Genomic DNA, 25,195 nt, shown 5'->3' with positions numbered 1-25,195 from the left:
GTGGCTAAAGCTATTTACAACCAGTAGATTACCAAGACTAGGGTTGGTGACCACTGCTCTAGTGGCTAAAGCTATTTACAACCAGTAGATTACCAGGACTAGGGTTGGTGACCACTGCTCTAGTTTCTAAAGCTATTTACAACCAGTAGATTACCATGACTAGGGTTGGTGACCACTGCTCTAGTGTCTAAAGCTATTTACAACCAGTAGATTACCAGGACTAGGGTTGGTGACCACTGCTCTAGTGTCTAAAGCTATTTACAATGAGTAGATCTCCAAGACTAGGGTTGGTGACCACTTCTCTAATGGCTAAAGCTATTTACAACCAGTAGATTACCAAGACTAGGTTTGGTGACCACTGCTCTAGTGGCTAAAGCTATTTACAACCAATAGATTACCAAGACTAGGGTTGGTGACCACTGCTCTAGTGTCTAAAGCTATTTACAACCAGTAGATCTCCAAGACTAGGGTTGGTGACCACTGCTCTAGTGGCTAAAGCTATTTACAACCAATAGATTACTAAGACTAGGGTTGTTGACCACTGCTCTAGTGGCTAAATCTATTTACAACAAATAGATTACCAAGACTAGGGTTGGTGACGACTGCTCTAGTGTCTAAAGCTATTTACAACCAGTAGATCTCCAAGACTAGGGTTGGTGACCACTGCTCTAGTGTCTAAAGCTATTTACAACCAGTAGATTACGAAGACTCGGGTTGGTGACCACTGCTCTAGTGGCTAAAGCTATTTACAACCAATAGATTACTAAGACTAGGGTTGTTGACCACTGCTCTAGTGGCTAAAGCTATTTACAACCAGTAGATTAACAGGGCTAGGGTTGGTGACCACTGCTCTAGTGGCTAAAGATATTTACAACCAGTAGATTACCAAGACTATGGTTGGTGACCACTGCTCTAGTGGCTAAAGCTATTTACAACCAGTAGATTACCAGGGCTAGGGTTGGTGACCACTGCTCTAGTGGCTAAAGCTATTTACAACCAATAGATTACCAGGGCTAGGGTTCGCGACCACTGCTCTAGTGGCTAAAGCTATTTACAACGAGTAGATCTCCTAGACTAGGGTTGGTGACCACTTCACTAATGGCTAAAGCTATTTACAACCAATAGATTACCAAGACTAGGCTTGGTGACCACTGCTCTAATGGCTAAAGCTATTTACAACCAGTAGATTACAAAGACTAGGGTTGGTGACCACTGCTCTAGTGGCTAAATCTATTTACAACCAATAGATTACCAAGACTAGGGTTGGTGACCACTGCTCTAGTGTCTAAAGCTATTTACAACCAGTAGATCTCCAAGACTAGGGTTGGTCACCACTGCTCTAATGGCTAAAGCTATTTACAACCAGTAGATTACCAAGACTAGGGTTGGTGACCACTGCTCTAGTGGCTAAAGCTATTTACAACCAGTAGATTACCAAGACTAGGGTTGGTGACCACTGCTCTAGTGTCTAAAGCTATTTACAACCAGTAGATTACCAGGGCTAGGGTTGGTGACCACTGCTCTAGTGGCTAAAGCTATTTACAACCAATAGATTACCAGGGCTAGAGTTCGCGACCACTGCTCTAGTGGCTAAAGCTATTTACAACCAATAGATTACTAAGACTAGGGTTGTTGACCACTGCTCTAGTGGCTAAAGCTATTTACAACCAGTAGATTACCAAGACTAGGGTTGGTGACCACTGCTCTAGTGGCTAAATCTATTTACAACCAATAGATTACCAAGACTAGGGTTGGTGACCACTGCTCTAGTGTCTAAAGCTATTTACAACCAGTAGATCTCCAAGACTAGGGTTGGTGACCACTGCTCTAGTGTCTAAAGCTATTTACAACCAGTAGATTACCATGACTAGGGTTGGTGACCACTGCTCTAGTGTCTAAAGCTATTTACAACCACTAGATTACCAGGACTAGGGTTGGTGACCACTGCTCTAGTGTCTAAAGCTATTTACAATGAGTAGATCTCCAAGACTAGGGTTGGTGACCACTTCTCTAATGGCTAAAGCTATTTACAACCAGTAGATTACCAAGACTAGGGTTGGTGACCACTGCTCTAGTGACTAAAGCTATTTACAACCAGTAGATTACCAAGACTAGGGTTGGTGACCACTGCTCTAGTGGCTAAATCTATTTACAACCAATAGATTACCAAGACTAGGGTTGGTGACCACTGCTCTAGTGTCTAAAGCTATTTACAACCAGTAGATCTCCAAGACTAGGGTTGGCGACCACTGCTCTAGTGGCTAAAGCTATTTACAACCAATAGATTACTAAGACTAGGGTTGTTGACCACTGCTCTAGTGGCAAAAGCTATTTACAACCAGTAGATCACCAGGGCTAGGGTTGGTGACCACTCCTCTAGTGGCTAAAGCTATTTACAACCAGTAGATTACCAAGACTAGGGTTGGTGACCACTGCTCTAGTGGCTAAAGCTATTTACAACCAGTAGATTACCAGGACTAGGGTTGGTGACCACTGCTCTAGTGTCTAAAGCTATTTACAACCAGTAGATTACCATGACTAGGGTTGGTGACCACTGCTCTAGTGTCTAAAGCTATTTACAACCAGTAGATTACCAGGACTAGGGTTGGTGACCACTGCTCTAGTGTCTAAAGCTATTTACAATGAGTAGATCTCCAAGACTAGGGTTGGTGACCACTTCTCTAATGGCTAAAGCTATTTACAACCAGTAGATTACCAAGACTAGGTTTGGTGACCACTGCTCTAGTGGCTAAAGCTATTTACAACCAATAGATTACCAAGACTAGGGTTGGTGACCACTGCTCTAGTGTCTAAAGCTATTTACAACCAGTAGATCTCCAAGACTAGGGTTGGTGACCACTGCTCTAGTGGCTAAAGCTATTTACAACCAATAGATTACTAAGACTAGGGTTGTTGACCACTGCTCTAGTGGCTAAATCTATTTACAACAAATAGATTACCAAGACTAGGGTTGGTGACGACTGCTCTAGTGTCTAAAGCTATTTACAACCAGTAGATCTCCAAGACTAGGGTTGGTGACCACTGCTCTAGTGTCTAAAGCTATTTACAACCAGTAGATTACGAAGACTCGGGTTGGTGACCACTGCTCTAGTGGCTAAAGCTATTTACAACCAATAGATTACTAAGACTAGGGTTGTTGACCACTGCTCTAGTGGCTAAAGCTATTTACAACCAGTAGATTAACAGGGCTAGGGTTGGTGACCACTGCTCTAGTGGCTAAAGCTATTTACAACCAGTAGATTACCAAGACTATGGTTGGTGACCACTGCTCTAGTGGCTAAAGCTATTTACAACCAGTAGATTACCAGGGCTAGGGTTGGTGACCACTGCTCTAGTGGCTAAAGCTATTTACAACCAATAGATTACCAGGGCTAGGGTTCGCGACCACTTCTCTAGTGGCTAAATCTATTTACAACCAATAGATTACCTAGACTAGGGTTGTTGACCACTGCTCTAGTGTCTAAAGCTATTTACAACCAGTAGATCTCCAAGACTAGGGTTGGTGACCACTGCTCTAGTGTCTAAAGCTATTTACAACCAGTAGATTACCAAGACTCGGGTTGGTGACCACTGCTCTAGTGGCTAAAGCTATTTACAACCAATAGATTACTAAGACTAGGGTTGTTGACCACTGCTCTAGTGGCTAAAGCTATTTACAACCAGTAGATTACCAGGGCTAGGGTTGGTGACCACTGCTCTAGTGGCTAAAGCTATTTACAACCAGTAGATTACCAGGGCTAGGGTTGGTGACCACTGCTCTAGTGTCTAAAGCTATTTACAACGAGTAGATCTCCAAGACTAGGGTTGGTGACCACTTCACTAATGGCTAAAGCTATTTACAACCAATAGATTACCAAGACTAGGCTTGGTGACCACTGCTCTAATGGCTAAAGCTATTTACAACCAGTAGATTACAAAGACTAGGGTTGGTGACCACTGCTCTAGTGGCTAAATCTATTTACAACCAATAGATTACCAAGACTAGGGTTGGTGACCACTGCTCTAGTGTCTAAAGCTATTTACAACCAGTAGATCTCCAAGACTAGGGTTGGTCACCACTGCTCTAATGGCTAAAGCTATTTACAACCAGTAGATTACCAAGACTAGGGTTGGTGACCACTGCTCTAGTGGCTAAAGCTATTTACAACCAATAGATTACCAAGACTCGGGTTGGTGACCACTGCTCTAGTGGCTAAAGCTATTTACAACCAATTGATTACTAAGACTAGGGTTGTTGACCACTGCTCTAGTGGCTAAATCTATTTACAACCAATAGATTACGAAGACTAGGGTTGGTGACCACTGCTCTAGTGGCTAAAGCTATTTACAACCAATAGATTACTAAGACTAGGGTTTTTGACCACTGCTCTAGTGGCTAAAGCTATTTACAACCAGTAGATTACCAGGGCTAGGGTTGGTGACCACTGCTCTAGTGGCTAAAGCTATTTACAACCAGTAGATTACCAAGACTAGGGTTGGTGACAACTGCTCTAGTGGCTAAAGCTATTTACAACCAGTAGATTACCAGGGCTAGGGTTGGTGACCACTGCTCTAGTGGCTAAAGCTATTTACAACCAATAGATTACCAGGGCTAGGGTTCGCGACGACTGCTCTAGTGGCTAAAGCTATTTACAACCAATAGATTACTAAGACTAGGGTTGTTGACCACTGCTCTAGTGGCTAAAGCTATTTACAACCAGTAGATTACCAAGACTAGGGTTGGTGACCACTGCTCTAGTGGCTAAATCTATTTACAACCAATAGATTACCAAGACTAGGGTTGGTGACCACTGCTCTAGTGTCTAAAGCTATTTACAACCAGTAGATCTCCAAGACTAGGGTTGGTGACCACTGCTCTAGTGTCTAAAGCTATTTACAACCAGTAGATTACCATGACTAGGGTTGGTGACCACTGCTCTAGTGTCTAAAGCTATTTACAACCAGTAGATTACCAGGACTAGGGTTGGTGACCACTGCTCTAGTGTCTAAAGCTATTTACAATGAGTACATCTCCAAGACTAGGGTTGGTGACCACTTCTCTAATGGCTAAAGCTATTTACAACCAGTAGATTACCAAGACTAGGGTTGGTGACCACTGCTCTAGTGACTAAAGCTATTTACAACCAGTAGATTACCAAGACTAGGGTTGGTGACCACTGCTCTAGTGCCGCTAGGGGGGACCACTGCTCAGTGTCTAGCAACCCAGTAGATCTCCAAGACTAGGGTTGGCGACCACTGCTCTAGTGGCTAAAGCTATTTACAACCAATAGATTACTAAGACTAGGGTTGTTGACCACTGCTCTAGTGGCTAAATCTATTTACAACAAATAGATTACCAAGACTAGGGTTGGTGACGACTGCTCTAGTGTCTAAAGCTATTTACAACAAGTAGATCTCCAAGACTAGGGTTGGTGACCACTGCTCTAGTGTCTAAAGCTATTTACAACCAGTAGATTACCAAGACTCGGGTTGGTGACCACTGCTCTAGTGGCTAAAGCTATTTACAACCAATAGATTACTAAGACTAGGGTTGTTGACCACTGCTCTAGTGGCTAAAGCTATTTACAACCAGTAGATTACCAGGGCTAGGGTTGGTGACCACTGCTCTAGTGGCTAAAGCTATTTACAACCAGTAGATTACCAAGACTATGGTTTGTGACCACTGCTCTAGTGGCTAAAGCTATTTACAACCAGTAGATTACCAGGGCTAGGGTTGGTGACCACTGCTCTAGTGGCTAAAGCTATTTACAACCAATAGATTACCAGGGCTAGGGTTCGCGACCACTGCTCTAGTGGCTAAAGCTATTTACAACCAATAGATTACTAAGACTAGGGTTGTTGATGCACTGCTCTAGTGGCTAAAGCTATTTACAACCAGTAGATTACCAAGACTAGGGTTGGTGACCACTGCTCTAGTGTCTAAAGCTATTTACAACCAATAGATTACTAAGACTAGGGTTGTTGACCACTGCTCTAGTGGCTAAATCTATTTACAACCAATAGATTACCAAGACTAGGGTTGGTGACCACTGCTCTAGTGTCTAAAGCTATTTACAACCAGTAGATATCCAAGACTAGGGTTGGTGACCACTGCTCTAGTGTCTAAAGCTATTTACAACCAGTAGATTACCAAGACTCGGGTTGGTGACCACTGCTCTAGTGGCTAAAGCTATTTACAACCAATAGATTACTAAGACTAGGGTTGGTGACCACTGCTCTAGTGTCTAAAGCTTTTTACAACGAGTAGATCTCCAAGACTAGGGTTGGTGACCACTTCACTAATGGCTAAAGCTATTTACAACCAATAGATTACCAAGACTAGGCTTGGTGACCACTGCTCTAATGGCTGAAGCTATTTACAACCAGTATATTACCAAGACTAGGGTTGGTGACCACTGCTCTAGTGGCTAAATCTATTTACAACCAATATATTACCAAGACTAGGGTTGGTGACCACTGCTCTAGTGTCTAAAGCTATTTACAACCAGTAGATTACCAAGACTATGGTTGGTGACCACTGCTCTAGTGGCTAAAGCTATTTACAACCAGTAGATTACCAGGGCTAGGGTTGGTGACCACTGCTCTAGTGGCTAAAGCTATTTACAACCAATAGATTACCAGGGCTAGGGTTCGCGACCACTGCTCTAGTGGCTAAATCTATTTACAACCAATAGATTACCAAGACTAGGGTTGGTGACCACTGCTCTAGTGTCTAAAGCTATTTACAACCAGTAGATCTCCAAGACTAGGGTTGGTGACCACTGCTCTAGTGTCTAAAGCTATTTACAACCAGTAGATTACCAAGACTCGGGTTGGTGACCACTGCTTTAGTGGCTAAAGCTATTTACAACCAATAGATTACTAAGACTAGGGTTGTTGACCACTGCTCTAGTGGCTAAAGCTATTTACAACCAGTAGATTACCAGGGCTAGGGTTGGTGACCACTGCTCTAGTGGCTAAAGCTATTTACAACCAGTAGATTACCAGGGCTAGGGTTGGTGACCACTGCTCTAGTGTCTAAAGCTATTTACAACGAGTAGATCTCCAAGACTAGGGTTGGTGACCACTTCACTAATGGCTAAAGCTATTTACAACCAATAGATTACCAAGACTAGGCTTGGTGAACACTGCTCTAATGGCTAAAGCTATTTACAACCAGTAGATTACAAAGACTAGGGTTGGTGACCACTGCTCTAGTGGCTAAATCTATTTACAACCAATAGATTACCAAGACTAGGGTTGGTGACCACTGCTCTAGTGTCTAAAGCTATTTACAACCAGTAGATCTCCAAGACTAGGGTTGGTCACCACTGCTCTAATGGCTAAAGCTATTTACAACCAGTAGATTACCAAGACTAGGGTTGGTGACCACTGCTCTAGTGGCTAAAGCTATTTACAACCAATAGATTACCAAGACTCGGGTTGGTGACCACTGCTCTAGTGGCTAAAGCTATTTACAACCAATTGATTACTAAGACTAGGGTTGTTGACCACTGCTCTAGTGGCTAAATCTATTTACAACCAATAGATTACGAAGACTAGGGTTGGTGACCACTGCTCTAGTGGCTAAAGCTATTTACAACCAATAGATTACTAAGACTAGGGTTGTTGACCACTGCTCTAGTGGCTAAAGCTATTTACAACCAGTAGATTACCAGGGCTAGGGTTGGTGACCACTGCTCTAGTGGCTAAAGCTATTTACAACCAGTAGATTACCAAGACTAGGGTTGGTGACCACTGCTCTAGTGGCTAAAGCTATTTACAACCAGTAGATTACCAGGGCTAGGGTTGGTGACCACTGCTCTAGTGGCTAAAGCTATTTACAACCAATAGATTACCAGGGCTAGGGTTCGCGACCACTGCTCTAGTGGCTAAAGCTATTTACAACCAATAGATTACTAAGACTAAGGTTGTTGACCACTGCTCTAGTGGCTAAAGCTATTTACAACCAGTAGATTACCAAGACTAGGGTTGGTGACCACTGCTCTAGTGGCTCCCCTAGAACCGCTAGGGTTGGTGACCACGCCAGGCGCACCCGTAGATCTCCAAGACTAGGGTTGGTGACCACTGCTCTAGTGTCTAAAGCTATTTACAACCAGTAGATTACCATGACTAGGGTTGGTGACCACTGCTCTAGTGTCTAAAGCTATTTACAACCAGTAGATTACCAGGACTAGGGTTGGTGACCACTGCTCTAGTGTCTAAAGCTATTTACAATGAGTAGATCTCCAAGACTAGGGTTGGTGACCACTTCTCTAATGGCTAAAGCTATTTACAACCAGTAGATTACCAAGACTAGGGTTGGTGACCACTGCTCTAGTGACTAAAGCTATTTACAACCAGTAGATTACCAAGACTAGGGTTGGTGACCACTGCTCTAGTGGCTAAATCTATTTACAACCAATAGATTACCAAGACTAGGGTTGGTGACCACTGCTCTAGTGTCTAAAGCTATTTACAACCAGTAGATCTCCAAGACTAGGGTTGGCGACCACTGCTCTAGTGGCTAAAGCTATTTACAACCAATAGATTACTAAGACTAGGGTTGTTGACCACTGCTCTAGTGGCTAAATCTATTTACAACAAATAGATTACCAAGACTAGGGTTGGTGACGACTGCTCTAGTGTCTAAAGCTATTTACAACCAGTAGATCTCCAAGACTAGGGTTGGTGACCCGCCAGTGCTGCTCCCGTAGTCCGCTCGGGGGGCCCTGCCAGGGCAAGCTATTTACAACCAGTACGACTGGGTGGACCACGCCAGGGCAGCTCCCGGCGGGCTAGGGTGGTGACCACTGCTCTAGTGGCTAAAGCTATTTACAACCAGAGTACCGACTTGGGGGACCCTGCCAGGGCAGCACCCGTAGCCGGGCTGGTGGTGACCACTGCTCTAGTGGCTAAAGCTATTTACAACCAATAGATTACCAGGGCTAGGGTTCGCGACCACTGCTCTAGTGGCTAAAGCTATTTACAACCAATAGATTACTAAGACTAGGGTTGTTGATGCACTGCTCTAGTGGCTAAAGCTATTTACAACCAGTAGATCTCCAAGACTAGGGTTGGTGACCACTTCACTAATGGCTAAAGCTATTTACAACCAATAGATTACCAAGACTAGGCTTGGTGACCACTGCTCTAATGGCTGAAGCTATTTACAACCAGTATATTACCAAGACTAGGGTTGGTGACCACTGCTCTAGTGGCTAAATCTATTTACAACCAATAGATTACCAAGACTAGGGTTGGTGACCACTGCTCTAGTGTCTAAAGCTATTTACAACCAGTAGATCTCCAAGACTAGGGTTGGTCACCACTGCTCTAATGGCTAAAGCTATTTACAACCAGTAGATTACCAAGACTAGGGTTGGTGACCACTGCTCTAGTGGCTAAAGCTATTTACAACCAATAGATTACCAAGACTCGGGTTGGTGACCACTGCTCTAGTGGCTAAATCTATTTACAACCAATAGATTAATAAGACTAGGGTTGTTGACCACTGCTCTAGTGGCTAAATCTATTTACAACCAATAGATTACGAAGACTAGGGTTGGTGACGACTGCTCTAGTGTCTAAAGCTATTTACAAACAGTAGATCTCCAAGACTAGGGTTGGTGACCACTGCTCTAGTGTCTAAAGGTATTTTCAACCAGTAGATTACCAAGACTCGGGTTGGTGACCACTGCTCTAGTGGCTAAAGCTATTTACAACCAATAGATTACTAAGACTAGGGTTGTTGACCACTGCTCTAGTGGCTAAAGCTATTTACAACCAGTAGATTACCAGGGCTAGGGTTGGTGACCACTGCTCTAGTGGCTAAAGCTATTTACAACCAGTAGATTACCAAGACTAGGGTTGGTGACCACTGCTCTAGTGGCCAAAGCTATTTACAACCAGTAGATTACCAGGGCTAGGGTTGGTGACCACTGCTCTAGTGGCTAAAGCTATTTACAACCAATAGATTACCAGGGCTAGGGTTCGCGACCACTGCTCTAGTGGCTAAAGCTATTTACAACCAATAGATTACTAAGACTAGGGTTGTTGACCACTGCTCTAGTGGCTAAAGCTATTTACAACCAGTAGATTACCAAGACTAGGGTTGGTGACCACTGCTCTAGTGGCTAAATCTATTTACAACCAATAGATTACCAAGACTAGGGTTGGTGACCACTGCTCTAGTGGCTAAAGCTATTTACAACCAGTAGATCTCCAAGACTAGGGTTGGTCACCACTGCTCTAATGGCTAAAGCTATTTACAACCAGTAGATTACCAAGACTAGGGTTGGTGACCACTGCTCTAGTGGCTAAAGCTATTTACAACCAATAGATTACCAAGACTCGGGTTGGTGACCACTGCTCTAGTGGCTAAATCTATTTACAACCAATAGATTAATAAGACTAGGGTTGTTGACCACTGCTCTAGTGGCTAAATCTATTTACAACCAATAGATTACGAAGACTAGGGTTGGTGACGACTGCTCTAGTGTCTAAAGCTATTTACAAACAGTAGATCTCCAAGACTAGGGTTGGTGACCACTGCTCTAGTGTCTAAAGGTATTTTCAACCAGTAGATTACCAAGACTCGGGTTGGTGACCACTGCTCTAGTGGCTAAAGCTATTTACAACCAATAGATTACTAAGACTAGGGTTGTTGACCACTGCTCTAGTGGCTAAAGCTATTTACAACCAGTAGATTACCAGGGCTAGGGTTGGTGACCACTGCTCTAGTGGCTAAAGCTATTTACAACCAATAGATTACTAAGACCTAGGGTTGTTGACCACTGCTCTAGTGGCTAAAGCTATTTACAACCAGTAGATTACCAGGGCTAGGGTTGGTGACCACTGCTCTAGTGGCTAAAGCTATTTACAACCAGTAGATTACCAAGACTAGGGTTGGTGACCACTGCTCTAGTGGCCAAAGCTATTTACAACCAGTAGATTACCAGGGCTAGGGTTGGTGACCACTGCTCTAGTGGCTAAAGCTATTTACAACCAGTAGATTACCATGACTAGGGTTGGTGACCACTGCTCTAGTGTCTAAAGCTATTTACAACCAGTAGATTACCAGGACTAGGGTTGGTGACCACTGCTCTAGTGTCTAAAGCTATTTACAACCAATAGATTACTAAGACTAGGGTTGTTGACAACTGCTCTAGTGGCTAAATCTATTTACAACCAATAGATTACCAAGACTAGGGTTGGTGACCACTGCTCTAGTGTCTAAAGCTATTTACAACCAGTAGATCTCCAAGACTAGGGTTGGTGACCCATTCTCTAGTGTCTAAAGCTATTTACAACCAGTAGATTACCAAGACTCGGGTTGGTGACCACTGCTCTAGTGGCTAAAGCTATTTACAACCAATAGATTACTAAGACTAGGGTTGTTGACCACTGCTCTAGTGGCTAAAGCTATTTACAACCAGTAGATTTCCAGGGCTAGGGTTGGTGACCACTGCTCTAGTGGCTAAAGCTATTTACAACCAGTAGATTACCAGGGCTAGGGTTGGTGACCACTGCTCTAGTGTCTAAAGCTATTTACAACGAGTAGATCTCCAAGACTAGGGTTGGTGACCACTTCACTAATGGCTAAAGCTATTTACAACCAATAGATTACCAAGACTAGGCTTGGTGACCACTGCTCTAATGGCTAAAGCTATTTACAACCAGTAGATTACCAAGACTAGGGTTGGTGACCACTGCTCTAGTGGCTAAATCTATTTACAACCAATAGATTACCAAGACTAGGGTTGGTGACCACTGCTCTAGTGTCTAAAGCTATTTACAACCAGTAGATCTCCAAGACTAGGGTTGGTCACCACTGCTCTAATGGCTAAAGCTATTTACAACCAGTAGATTACCAAGACTAGGGTTGGTGACCACTGCTCTAGTGGCTAAAGCTATTTACAACCAATAGATTACCAAGACTCGGGTTGGTGACCACTGCTCTAGTGGCTAAAGCTATTTACAACCAATAGATTACTAAGACCAGGGTTGTTGACCACTGCTCTAGTGGCTAAAGCTATTTACAACCAATAGATTACGAAGACTAGGGTTGGTGACGACTGCTGTAGTGTCTAAAGCTATTTACAAACAGTAGATCTCCAAGACTAGGGTTGGTGACCACTGCTCTAGTGTCTAAAGCTATTTTCAACCAGTAGATTACCAAGACTCGGGTTGGTGACCACTGCTCTAGTGGCTAAAGCTATTTACAACCAATAGATTACTAAGACTAGGATTGTTGACCACTGCTCTAGTGGCTAAAGCTATTTACAACCAGTAGATTACCAAGACTAGGGTTGGTGACCACTGCTCTAGTGGCTAAATCTATTTACAACCAATAGATTACCAAGACTAGGGTTGGTGACCACTGCTCTAGTGTCTAAAGCTATTTACAACCAGTAGATCTCCAAGACTAGGGTTGGTCACCACTGCTCTAATGGCTAAAGCTATTTACAACCAGTAGATTACCAAGACTCGGGTTGGTGACCACTGCTCTAGTGGCTAAAGCTATTTACAACCAATAGATTACTAAGACTAGGGTTGTTGACCACTGCTCTAGTGGCTAAATCTATTTACAACCAACAGATTACCAAGACTAGGGTTGGTGGCGACTGCTCTAGTGTCTAAAGCTATTTACAACCAGTAGATCTCCAAGACTAGGGTTCGTGACCACTGCTCTAGTGGCTAAAGCTATTTACAACCAGTAGATCTCCAAGACTAGGGTTGGTGACCACTGCTCTAGTGTCTAAAGCTATTTACAACCAGTAGATCTCCAAGACTAGGGTTGGTGACCACTGCTCTAGTGTCTAAAGCTATTTACAACCAGTAGATTACCATGACTAGGGTTGGTGACCACTGCTCTAGTGTCTAAAGCTATTTACAACCAGTAGATTACCAGGACTAGGGTTGGTGACCACTGCTCTAGTGTCTAAAGCTATTTACAACCAATAGATTACTAAGACTAGGGTTGTTGACCACTGCTCTAGTGGCTAAATCTATTTACAACCAATAGATTACCAAGACTAGGGTTGGTGACCACTGCTCTAGTGTCTAAAGCTATTTACAACCAGTAGATCTCCAAGACTAGGGTTGGTGACCCATTCTCTAGTGTCTAAAGCTATTTACAACCAGTAGATTACCAAGACTCGGGTTGGTGACCACTGCTCTAGTGGCTAAAGCTATTTACAACCAATAGATTACTAAGACTAGGGTTGTTGACCACTGCTCTAGTGGCTAAAGCTATTTACAACCAGTAGATTACCAGGGCTAGGGTTGGTGACCACTGCTCTAGTGTCTAAAGCTATTTACAACGAGTAGATCTCCAAGACTAGGGTTGGTGACCACTTCACTAATGGCTAAAGCTATTTACAACCAATAGATTACCAAGACTAGGCTTGGTGACCACTGCTCTAATGGCTAAAGCTATTTACAACCAGTAGATTACCAAGACTAGGGTTGGTGACCACTGCTCTAGTGGCTAAATCTATTTACAACCAATAGATTACCAAGACTAGGGTTGGTGACCACTGCTCTAGTGTCTAAAGCTATTTACAACCAGTAGATTACCAAGACTAGGGTTGGTGACCACTGCTCTAGTGGCTAAAGCTATTTACAACCAGTAGATTACCAGGGATAGGGTTGGTGACCACTGCTCTAGTGGCTAAAGCTATTTACAACCAATAGATTACTAAGACTAGGGTTGTTGACCACTGCTCTAGTGGCTAAAGCTATTTACAACCAATAGATTACCAAGACTAGGGTTGGTAACCACTGCTCTAGTGGCTAAAGCTATTTACAACCAGTAGATTACCAAGACTTGTGTTGTTGACCACTGCTCTCGTGGCTAAAGCTATTTCCAACCAATAGATTACCAAGACTAGGGTTGGTGACCACTGCTCTAGTGTCTAAACCTATTTACAACCAGTAGATCTCCCAGACTAGGCTTGATGACCACTGCTCTAATGGCTAAAGCTATTTACAACCAGTAGATTACCAAGACTAGGGTTGGTGACCACTGCTCTAGTGGCTAAATCTATTTACAACCAATAGATTACCAAGACTAGGGTTGGTGACCACTGCTCTAGTGTCTAAAGCAATTTACAACCAGTAGATCTCCAAGACTAGGGTTGGTGACCACTGCTCTAGTGTCTAAAGCTATTTACAACCAGTAGATTACCAAGACTCGGGTTGGTGACCACTGCTCTAGTGGCTAAAGCTATTTACAACCAATAGATTACTAAGACTAGGGTTGTTGACCACTGCTCTAGTGGCTAAAGCTATTTACAACCAGTAGATTACCAAGACTAGGGTTGGTGACCACTGCTCTAGTGGCTAAAGCTATTTACAACCAGTAGATCTCCAAGACTAGGGTTGGTGACCACTGCTCTAGTGGCTAAAGCTATTTACAACCAGTAGATCTCCAAGACTAGGGTTGGTGACCACTGCTCTAATGGCTAAAGCTATTTACAACCAGTAGATTAACAAGACTAGGGTTGGTGACCACTGCTCTAGTGGCTAAAGCTATTTACAACCAATAGATTACTAAGACTAGGGTTGTTGACCACTGCTCTAGTGGCTAAAGCTATTTACAACCAGTAGATTACCAGGGCTAGGGTTGGTGACCACTGCTCTAGTGGCTAAAGCTATTTACAACCAGTAGATTACCAAGACTACGGTTGGTGACCACTGCTCTAGTGGCTAAAGCTATTTACAACCAGTAGATTACCAGGGCTAGGGTTGGTGACCACTGCTCTAGTGGCTAAAGCTATTTACAACCAATAGATTACCAGGGCTAGGGTTGGTAACCACTGCTCTAGTGGCTAAAGCTATTTACAACCAGTAGATTACCAAGACTAGGGTTGTTGACCACTGCTCTCGTGGCTAAAGCTATTTCCAACCAATAGATTACCAAGACTAGGGTTGGTGACCACTGCTCGTGTCTAAAGCTATTTACAACCAGTAGATCTCCAAGACTAGGCTTGGTGACCACTGCTCTAGTGTCTAAAGCTATTTACAACCAGTAGATTACCAAGACTCGGGTTGGTGACCACTGCTCTAGTGGCTAAAGCTATTTACATCCAATATATTACTAAGACTAGGGTTCTTGACCACTGCTCTAGTGGCTAAAGCTATTTACAACCAGTAGATTACCAGGGCTAGGGTTGGTGACCACTGCTCTAGTGGCTAAAGCTATTTACAACCAGTAGATTACCAAGACTAGGGTTGGTGAACACTGCTCTAGTGGCTAAAGCTATTTACAACCAGTAGATTACCAGGGCTAGGGTTGGCGACCACTGCTCTAGTGGCTAAAGCTATTTACAACCAATAGATTACTAAGACTAGGGTTGTTGACCACTGCTCTAGTGACTAAAGCTATTTACAACCAATAGATTACCAGGGCTAGGGTTGGTGACCACTGCTCTAGTGTCTAAAGCTATTTACAACCAGTAGATCTCCAAGACTAGGGTTGGTGACCACTGCTCTAATGGCTAAAGCTATTCACAACCAGTAGATTACCAAGACTAGGGTTGGTGACCACTGCTCTAGTGTCTAAAGCTATTTACAACCAATAGATTACTAAGACTAGGGTTGTTGACCACTGCTCTAGTGGCTAAAGCTATTTACAACCAGTAGATTACCAAGGCTAGGGTTGGTGACCACTGCTCTAGTGGCTAAAGCTATTTACAACCAGTAGATTACCAGGGCTAGGGTTGGTGACCACTGCTCTAGTGGCTAAAGCTATTTACAACCAGTAGATTACCAAGACTAGGGTTGGCGACCACTGCTCTAGTGGCTAAAGCTATTTACAACCAATAGATTACGAAGACTAGGGTTGGTGACCACTGCTCTAATGGCTAAAGCTATTTCGAACAGTTGACTATTGACACAGAATGTAACTTTTCCCCTCACTTACAGTGCTGATGAGAAAGAGGAAGAGATAGAGCTTTAAGGAATAGTGATTTAAAAAAAACGGTGCCCTAATTCCGTCTCAAGCTTTTAGGAAGTCTAGTCAAACAGATGGAATCTATGAGATCATTCTGAAACAAGACAAATAACAGCATTTAACAACCAATCACAGATCGGAAGGCCGGCGTGTCTGTGTATGTGTGTGTTACTCACTCTTATCACTGCAAAAGCTATATAAAAGTGTTATATTTAAAGTGTTTTATAGTATCTGACTGACTGATTGTCTAAATCAAATCAAATCAAATGTATTTATAAAGCCCTTCTTACATCAGCTGATATCTCAAAGTGCTTTACAGAAACCCAGCCTAAAACCCCAAACAGCAAGCAATGCAGGTGTAGAAGCACGGTGGCTAGGAAAAACTCCCTAGAAAGGCCAAAACCTAGGAAGAAACCTGGAGAGGAACCAGGCTCTGAGGGATGGTCAGTCCTCTTCTGGCTGTGCCGGGTGGAGACTATAACAGAACATGGCCAAGATGTTCACATTTTCATAGATGACCAGCAGGGTCAAATAATAATAATCACAGTGGTTGTCGAGGGTGCAACAGGTCAGCACCTCAGGAGTAAATGTCAGTTGGCTTTTCATAGTCGATCATTGAGAGTATCTCTACCGCTCTTGCTGTCTCTAGAGAGTTGAAAACAGCAGGTCTGGGACAGGTAGCATGTCCGGTGAACAGGTCAGGGTTCCATAGCCGCAGGCAGAACAGTTGAAACTGGAGCAGCAGCACGGCCAGGTGGACTGGGGACAGAAAGGAGTCATCATGCCAGGTAGTCCTGAGGCATGGTCCTAGGGCTCAGGTCCTCCGAGAGAGAGAGAGAGAGAGAGAGAGAAAGAGAGAGAGAAAGAGAGAAAGAAAGAAAGAAAGAAAGAAAGAAAGAAAGAAAGAAAGAAAGAAAGAAAGAAAGAAAGAAAGAAAGAAAGAAAGAAAGAAAGAAAGAAAGAAAGAAAGAAAGAAAGAAAGAAAGAAAGAAAGAAAGAAAGAAAGAAAGAAAGGAGAATTAGAGAGAGCATACTTAAATTCACACAGGAAACCGGATAAGACAGGAGAAATACTCCAGATATAACAGACTGATCCTAGCCCCCCGACACATAAACTACTGCAGCATAAATACTGGAGGCTGAGACAGGAGGGGACAGGAGGGGAGAAAGAGGGGTCAGCAGACACTGTGGTCCCCTCCGATGATGCACCAGGACATTGACTGGTTGATGTATTGGTTAATTGACTGGTTGATGTATTGGTTAATTGGTTAATTGATGTCTGTTTTACATCATTCTAGGGTATAAACTACCTGGTAGAGAACAAGCTTCTGGAGAGGAACCCTCAGCCAATAGCAGAGTTCCTTTACAAGGAGGAGGGGCTCAATAAGACTGCTATTGGAGACTACCTGGGAGAGAGGTACAGTAGGGACATGGTTATGATGATGATGATGATGATGATGGTGATGATGGTGATGGTTGTGGTGATGATGGTGGTGATGGTGATGATGATGATGATGGTGGTTGTGGTGATGATGATGATGATGATGGTGGTAATGATGATGATGATGGTGGTGGTGATGATGATGATGGTGGTGGTGATAATGATGATGGTGGTGGTGATGGTGATGATGGTGGTGATGGTGATGATGGTGATGATGGTGGTTGTGGTAATGATGATGATGGTTGTAGTAATGATGATGATGGTGGTGGTGATGGTGATGATGGTGGTGATGATGGTGGTGGTGATGATGATGATGGTGGTGGTGATGGTGATGGTGGTGATGATGGTGGTGATGTGATGTGATGGTGGTGGTGATGTGATGGTGATGGTGATGGTGGTGATGATGATGGTGGTGGTGATGATGGTGATGGTGGTGATGGTGGTGATGGTGATGGTGGTGATGATGGTGGTGGTGATGATGGTGATGATGGTGATGGTGGTGGTGATGATGGTGATGATGGTGATGATGATGAAGCAGCGATGGCTGAGGGGAGAGGATAAAGGGGGAGATATTCGAGGAGTTGGGAGATACTGAAGTCATATCAATAATAATATGATGATAGCTGTTGTAGTTAGTGTCTCCCCGTCTGCTCAGTCTGCTTGTGTCTTTACAGAGAAGACCTCCACCTCCAGACACTGAAAGCCTTTGTGGACCTCCATGAGTTCTCAGACCTCAACCTGGTACAGGCACTGAGGTAGGTTGACGGACTGTTCATCAACTAACCTTTCAATTCTCAGCTATGTTAAAATGACAGAATACATTTGGTCAAATAACTGTAGACGATTTGGGCTGAAGTTGTAGTCTGAAGGCAGAACACAGGAGCTCTGTGAGCCTGACTGGTCTGAACCCCCTGTCTGAATGTCTGTCTGTATGTCTCAGGCAGTTCCTGTGGAGTTTCCGTCTGCCCGGCGAGGCTCAGAAGATTGACCGCATGATGGAGACCTTCGCCACACGCTACTGTGACTGTAACACTGAAGTCTTTCAGTCTACAGGTGTGTGTGTGTGTGTGTAGATGTACTGTATGTGTTCTGATTTCCCTGAAATAACAATATAAACTGAGTATAATGTCTACATTTCTCTGTGTTCCCTCAGACACCTGCTACATCCTGTCATTTGCCATCATCATGTTGAACACCAGCCTCCACAACCCCAACGTGAAGGACAAGACCCCTATAGAGAGATTCATCTCTATGAACAGAGGCATCAACAACGGAGGGGACCTGCCCAATGAGCTGCTCACGGTGAGACACAACAGCCAATCAGAGAGGCCACATAGGTCACATCATCAGGAAGTAGTAGTTCATTGACCAATGAGATGTTCATGGCGAGACACAGCAGCCAATCAGAGAGGCCACATAGGTCACATGATCAGGAAGTAGTAGTTGGTTGACCAATGAGATGTGTATGGTGAGAAACACCAGACATTCACAGTTTTAATATAGGTAACATGACCCTGAAGTATTGGGATCGGCCGCTATCTAGCTATGGGGTTTGGTTTGTTTGGTTTGAATTCTACCTTGATAGCGGTGGAAAAATGTAGTTGCATAAAAACTAAACATATGTCAAACCAGGAAATGGCCCTTACCTCATCAGCTGGCTTCTCTGCTGTCTCTCTCTTCAGAAACTATACGACAGCATCAGGAACGAGCCCTTTAAAATCCCAGAGGATGATGGGAACGACCTGACTCACACCTTCTTCAACCCCGACAGGGAGGGATGGCTCCTCAAACTAGGTGAGACACCCAACAACATGGTCATGATATCATTTAGCTGATATACTTCTTAAATACTGTTGCTCCTTGAGGAGCTCCGTCCTTCACAGATATCCAGAGATGTTATTAGCTGATATACTTCTTAAATACTGTTGCTCCTTGAGGAGCTCCGTCCTTCACAGATATCCAGAGATGTTATTAGCTGATATACTTCTTAAATACTGTTGCTCCTTGAGGAGCTCCGTCCTTCACAGATATCCAGAGATGTTATTAGCTGATATACTTCTTAAATACTGTTGCTCCTTGAGGAGCTCCGTCCTTCACAGATATCCAGAGATGTTATTCGCTGATATACTTCTTAAATACTGTTGCTCCTTGAGGAGCTCCGTCCTTCACAGATATCCAGAGATGTTATTAGCTGATTTACAACTCACACCTGGAACATTAAAAGCCAGCACCGACCCTTTCCTGTTCGACTCTGTAGTGTAGTGGATCAAAGCAACAGTAGGATGCCGTCTAGATAGTAAACAGACCAAAGCCGTAGCATATCTAGAGTATTTCAGATGTGTGTGTTTGGTTGGTCAGGAGGCAGAGTGAAGACGTGGAAGAGGAGATGGTTCATCCTGACTGACAACTGCCTCTACTATTTTGAGTACACCACTGTAAGTCTACTATTTTGAGTACACCACTGTAAGTCTACTATTTTGAGTACACCACTGTAAGTCTACTATTTTGAGAACACCACTGTAAGTCTACTATTTTGAGAACACCACTGTAAGTCTACTATTTTGAGTACACCACTGTAAGTCTACTATTTTGAGTACACCACTGTAAGTCTACTATTTTGAGTACACCACTGCAAGTCTACTATTTTGAGTACACCACTGCAAGTCTACTATTTTGAGAACACCACTGTAAGTCTACTATTTTGAGTACACCACTGTAAGTCTACTATTTTGAGAACACCACTGTAAGTCTACTATTTTGAGTACACCACTGTAAGTCTACTATTTTGAGTACACCACTGTAAGTCTACTATTTTGAGAACACCACTGTAAGTCTACTATTTTGAGAACACCACTGTAAGTCTACTATTTTGAGTACACCACTGTAAGTCTACTATTTTGAGTACACCACTGTAAGTCTACTATTTTGAGTACACCACTGTAAGTCTACTATTTTGAGTACACCACTGTAAGTCTCTCCTACCTGCCTACTCCTCTATGTCCATCCCTCTCTCCATCTCACTGACCCCTTTCAATACCTCTCCATTCCTCTTTTAAGTTCATCTACATCTCTCATCCCCTTCTCCTTTCTTCCTTTCCTATTGCTTTTCATCCCTCCATCTTCTTCCCCGCCCAATGAAAACATTCCCTCTGCATCGGTTATATCCCTCCATACCCCTCCTTCCTTGGTCCCTCCCTCCATCCTCTACTGCAACTCCCTCCATCCCTCCCTCTCTAACCTCCTTCCTCTAACCTCATCTCTCTCTACAGGACAAGGAGCCCAGAGGCATCATCCCTCCCTCTCTAACCTCCTTCCTTCCTCTAACCTCATCTCTCTCTACAGGACAAGGAGCCCAGAGGCATCATCCCTCGCTCTCTAACCTCCTTCCTCTAACCTCATCTCTCTCTACAGGACAAGGAGCCCAGAGGCATCATCCCTCTGGAGAACCTGTGTGTGAGAGAGGTGGTGTATGCACGCAAACCGGTAAGAATACAATACCCTTAGACACTCATCCTTCAGTGTGTGCGTGTGTGTGTGAAAGAGTGTGAAAGAGAGAGGACCAGTAAGAACGCACTACTCACCCTTACTTATCCTTCCGTGTGATTGACTTGATTGCTCCTGTCTGTCTCTCTGTGTTCCTCAGTACTGTCTGGAGCTGTATAACCCCAACAGCAGGGGTCAGAAGATCAAGGCGTGTAAGACAGAGACAGACGGCAGAGTGGTGGAGGGGAAACACCAGTCGTACATGATCTGTGCTTCTACCGCCGAGGAACGAGACACATGGATAGAGAGCATCAGGTACGTAGAACGCCTGGAAGAATACACTGGTGGGAGGAGCTATAGGAGGCCGAGCTCATTGTATTGGCTGGAATGGCATCTATGGAACGGAGTCAAACGTGTGGTTCCCATGTGTTTTGATGTGTTTGATACCGTTCAATGTATTCTATTCCAGCCATTACAATGAGCCCATCCTCCTATAGCTCCTCCCTGTTCCAAACACACACACACACACACACACACACACACACACACACACACACACACACCCCCCGATATAAAACACAGTGACTAGGGTCTGGCTTCAATGATGGACTCTTTTGGCAGAGAGCAGCTATGTCACTGCCTACATCGATAAGAACATTTGAAAAATTCCTGGGAGTCTGCCGACCAATCAGGAGGCAGACATGCCAGAACGTCGTGATTCAAAACCAAAGTTTGCAGGCCAAACCTTTGCAGTGGTTTTAGTGAAGGTAGTTTGCCACTTGCGAAATGCACTCATTATAAAGAACCTCTGTGGTCTCCATCTTGACAGCTACTATTTAGTATTTGGTTTAAGCGGTAGAGCAGTGACCTAGAGAGTGACGTACTGTAGTTCCTCTATGTTGCCTAGGTTGGGCGTTTAGAGGCTCCACACGCTCTCACAAAACCATTAACAACCCAGCATCCTGTTATCTCACGTTACAGAGCCAGCATCACCAAGGACCCCTTCTATGACCTGGTGTCGGTGCGTAAGAAGAAAGTGATCAACCAGGCTCCCCAAGACTGAGACAGGACAGCACCCCCTGTGGATCAATCACAGTACTGCATCACAGAGGGAGATGGAACCCCTACAGCAAATAGTTCAATCAATAGACTTTGGTTCAGGTTCAGTGGAACTGACTAAGCATTGGGAACCTGGACACTTTCAACAGTGAGAATGAGGACTTTCTACCTTAAAAAGGAATTAGAAATGAACTTTTGTCATAATGAGATTTGAGGGATCATTTTTTGTTGTTGCAAGAAGAGTTTCTGAGAAGACTGCTGGGGGAAAGACTGATTTGGACTTTTATCTGGATTAAAAGGGTGGAACTGTGTACTGTCTGGAAGTGTGACTTCTCATTTGAACCACGGCCGTGTCAAAGGACTTCCTTCTTATCCTGTGAGATGAAATACTGTCATTGTCAACAGCTGTCAACGTGACCTGTACATACTGTTTGTTGATAAGGTGACAGAAGCGAAGCCAAGAGAGCGGTTTCTCATGTGTACATACCACAGATAGATACGACCTCAAGCATGGCTGATTCCACCTACTGTCCTTGTATGACTCTTTGATTGTGTCCCAAATGGTGCCCTATTCTCTATACAGTGCACTACTTTCCACCAGAGCCTTATGGACCCTGGTCAAAAGTGGTGCACTAAATAGGGAATAGGGTACCATTTGAGATGCAGACCTTGTCTGCTGTTATAAGACCTCTGTGTCTTTGGTTTATCATACCTGTTCTATGTACTGGATGTACATCATGCTAATAGATACCACCTCCAACGTTGCTGGCTTCACCAACTGTACTAGGGCGGCAGGTAGCCTAGTGGTTAAGAGTATTGGGCCAGTACCCACGAGGCTGCTGGTTTGAATCCCCGAGCCCCCTAGGTGAAAATCTTTTGATGTGCCCTTGAGCAAGGCACTTGACCCATAATGCTCCTGTAAATTACTCTGGATAAGGGTGTCTGTTAAATGACTGAAATGTATTTGCCTCTGTATGCTAATACTGTAGAGAGGATCTCTGAGTCGCCTGGTTATTGTATCTGTTCTGTCTATGTCTATAGATGAGACTGTATTGGTTAGAGAGAGAAACCATCACATCTCACCAGGAAGTCAACACAGTATTTATATCACAGAGGTGAATAGAGATAGCATGCAAACACACAAAGAACTCTTCTGTCACCATCATGCCATACAAGCACCAAACACACACAGAACCTGGGAGTACATATACAGAACCTGGGAGTACATATACAGAACCTGGGAGTACATATACAGAACCTGGAAGTACATATACAGAACCTGGGAGTACATATACAGATTCTGGAAGTACATATACAGAACCTGGGAGTACATATACAGAACTATTGTCTCTACCATGTTCTTTTATTCATGTTTTTTTTTTTTATCTTGTTCTTTAATTGTTCAATTGATTATTTAATAAATGGCATAGAAAGGCCATTGTGAACATGTCCGATTACTGGGTGGTAGTTGCCTGTAAGCACAGATCTAGGATCAGCTCCCTTTCTCCCAGTCCTATTCTCAACCATCAGAGTTAATGTTAAACTGACCTTAGATCAGTGGTCAGGGGCAAATCCACCAGTAGGGTGAGAGCAGTAAGTCCTGTTTTCAGTCAGAAGGAAAGGGACACCTGCATGTTCCAGTTGAACACACACACACACACACACACACACACACACACACACACACACACACACACACACACACACACACACACACACACACACACACACACACACACACACACACACACACACACACACACACACACACACACACACACACAAAAAAAAAAAAACAGGTTCCTCTATCTCTCACTTCCTCTTACTGTTTGTGGTGTGTGTGTGTGTGGTGTGTGTGTGTGGTGTGTGTGTGTGTGTGTGTGTGTGTGTGTGGGGGGGGGATGGACGTGAAGAATAGTAAACAAACAAAAATTTGACCAATTGGGGACATTTTGTTCATCCCCACGAGGTCAAATGCTAATTCTAAGGGGTTTAGGGTTAAGGTTAGAGTTAGTGTTAGAACTAGGTTAAAGGTTAGGGTTAGGAGCTAGGGGTAGTTTTAGGGTTAGGCTTAGGGTTAAAGAAAGGGTTAGGTTCAGGGTTAAGGTTAGGGTAAGAGTATGGGTTAGGGGTTAGGGAAAATAGGATTTTGAATGGGACCGAATTGTGTGTCCCCACAAGGTTAGCTGTACAAGACTGTGTGTGTGTGTGTGTGTGTGTGTGCGCGTGTCCTACACTGATCTCTATAGAGAAGTGACCCCTGCTGGTGGTGTTGGGAACAACACACTAGACAAAAGGACCATCTCTCATCTCCTCATCTGACAAAACTAACAGTGGTACAACCCAAACCTCCTTATCTGTTTCTAATGGACAAAACCTATTGTCTCATACCATTATGATTTTGTCTTGTATTGAGAAAACTTAACACAAACTGAGTCTGTAGCAATGGCATAGCCTGGGTATAGCCAAGATATTATCTTCTGATTATTACAGGTCTACATTAATGAGTCATAGGCTAATAACTGCTATGGAAAAACATTCCTACAGGTGTTTAAAGCCTCAGTGGTGTTTCTAATGCTCCAGGGTGAAGTTTCTCCACGGTGCAGATCTGGGATCAGCTTCCCCTCCCCCAATCCTAACCTTAACCATTAGTGGGGGGGGGGGGGGAAATGCCAAACTGACCCCAGATCAGCGTTTATGGTCAATTGGGCCAGTGTTGAGCGAACAGTGGTCTTTAGTCATCAACACCTCTCATCGCCTTCCTGTGTGCCTCTGTACTTCCTGTTTCAGTGTTGCGCCACACACACATCGGTCCTCCCTTGCATCAGTTCCCCTCACGCCTGTGGTTCCTCTCTGTGGTTAGAGCTGTAGCAAACACCCAGAGAGGAGGGAGGGATGGGATGGGAGTGTGTTTGAGAGAGAGCGAGAGGCTTAGAACTGTGCAAACACCCAGAGAGAGGGGGAGAGGGTGGAGGACAGAGAGAGATGGGGAGGGGATACGATGTATTTGTGAGGAGGTGACAATGCTTGGTCCCATCAGCAACACAGTGCTAAACTAGTCCACCAACCACACACACACGTCAGAGCGTCAGAACACGTGTTACAGCTATTGAATCTATTCTGCTCAGTCAGGTCTACAGCCACTAGATGGCAGACCAGAATCATCACTGTCTACAGTGCCTTCACTGAAGATAAAGGCATGACCACAGAAACCTTAAACATCACCACACATAACTACCACTGGTGAATCAGGC

The 25,195-nt window shown here is 44.0% G+C and overlaps 1 protein-coding gene across 1 annotated transcript in view; it reads left to right on the top strand.

Moving 5' to 3' along the window:
• LOC106593908 (cytohesin-4) overlaps positions 1–23,377 on the top strand; it is a 117,264-nt gene extending 93,887 nt beyond the window's left edge. Inside the window, exons 5-13 of the mRNA XM_045708430.2 lie at positions 17,257–17,375; positions 18,074–18,154; positions 18,340–18,452; positions 18,553–18,701; positions 19,082–19,193; positions 19,758–19,834; positions 20,811–20,882; positions 21,043–21,197; positions 21,864–23,377. Coding sequence (XP_045564386.1) covers positions 17,257–17,375; positions 18,074–18,154; positions 18,340–18,452; positions 18,553–18,701; positions 19,082–19,193; positions 19,758–19,834; positions 20,811–20,882; positions 21,043–21,197; positions 21,864–21,945 — 960 coding nt within the window. The 3' untranslated portion in view covers positions 21,946–23,377. The remainder of the gene's footprint in view (positions 1–17,256; positions 17,376–18,073; positions 18,155–18,339; positions 18,453–18,552; positions 18,702–19,081; positions 19,194–19,757; positions 19,835–20,810; positions 20,883–21,042; positions 21,198–21,863) is intronic.
• Positions 23,378–25,195: the final 1,818 nt, after the last annotated feature.

Source organism: Salmo salar, chromosome 02 (assembly GCF_965601325.2).
Source record: "Salmo salar chromosome 02, fSalSal1, whole genome shotgun sequence".
In the NCBI taxonomy this organism is placed as follows: Eukaryota; Metazoa; Chordata; class Actinopteri; order Salmoniformes; family Salmonidae; genus Salmo; species Salmo salar.
The sequence above is the reverse complement of the archived record's forward strand: the minus strand, read 5'-3'. Positions and strand labels throughout refer to the sequence as shown.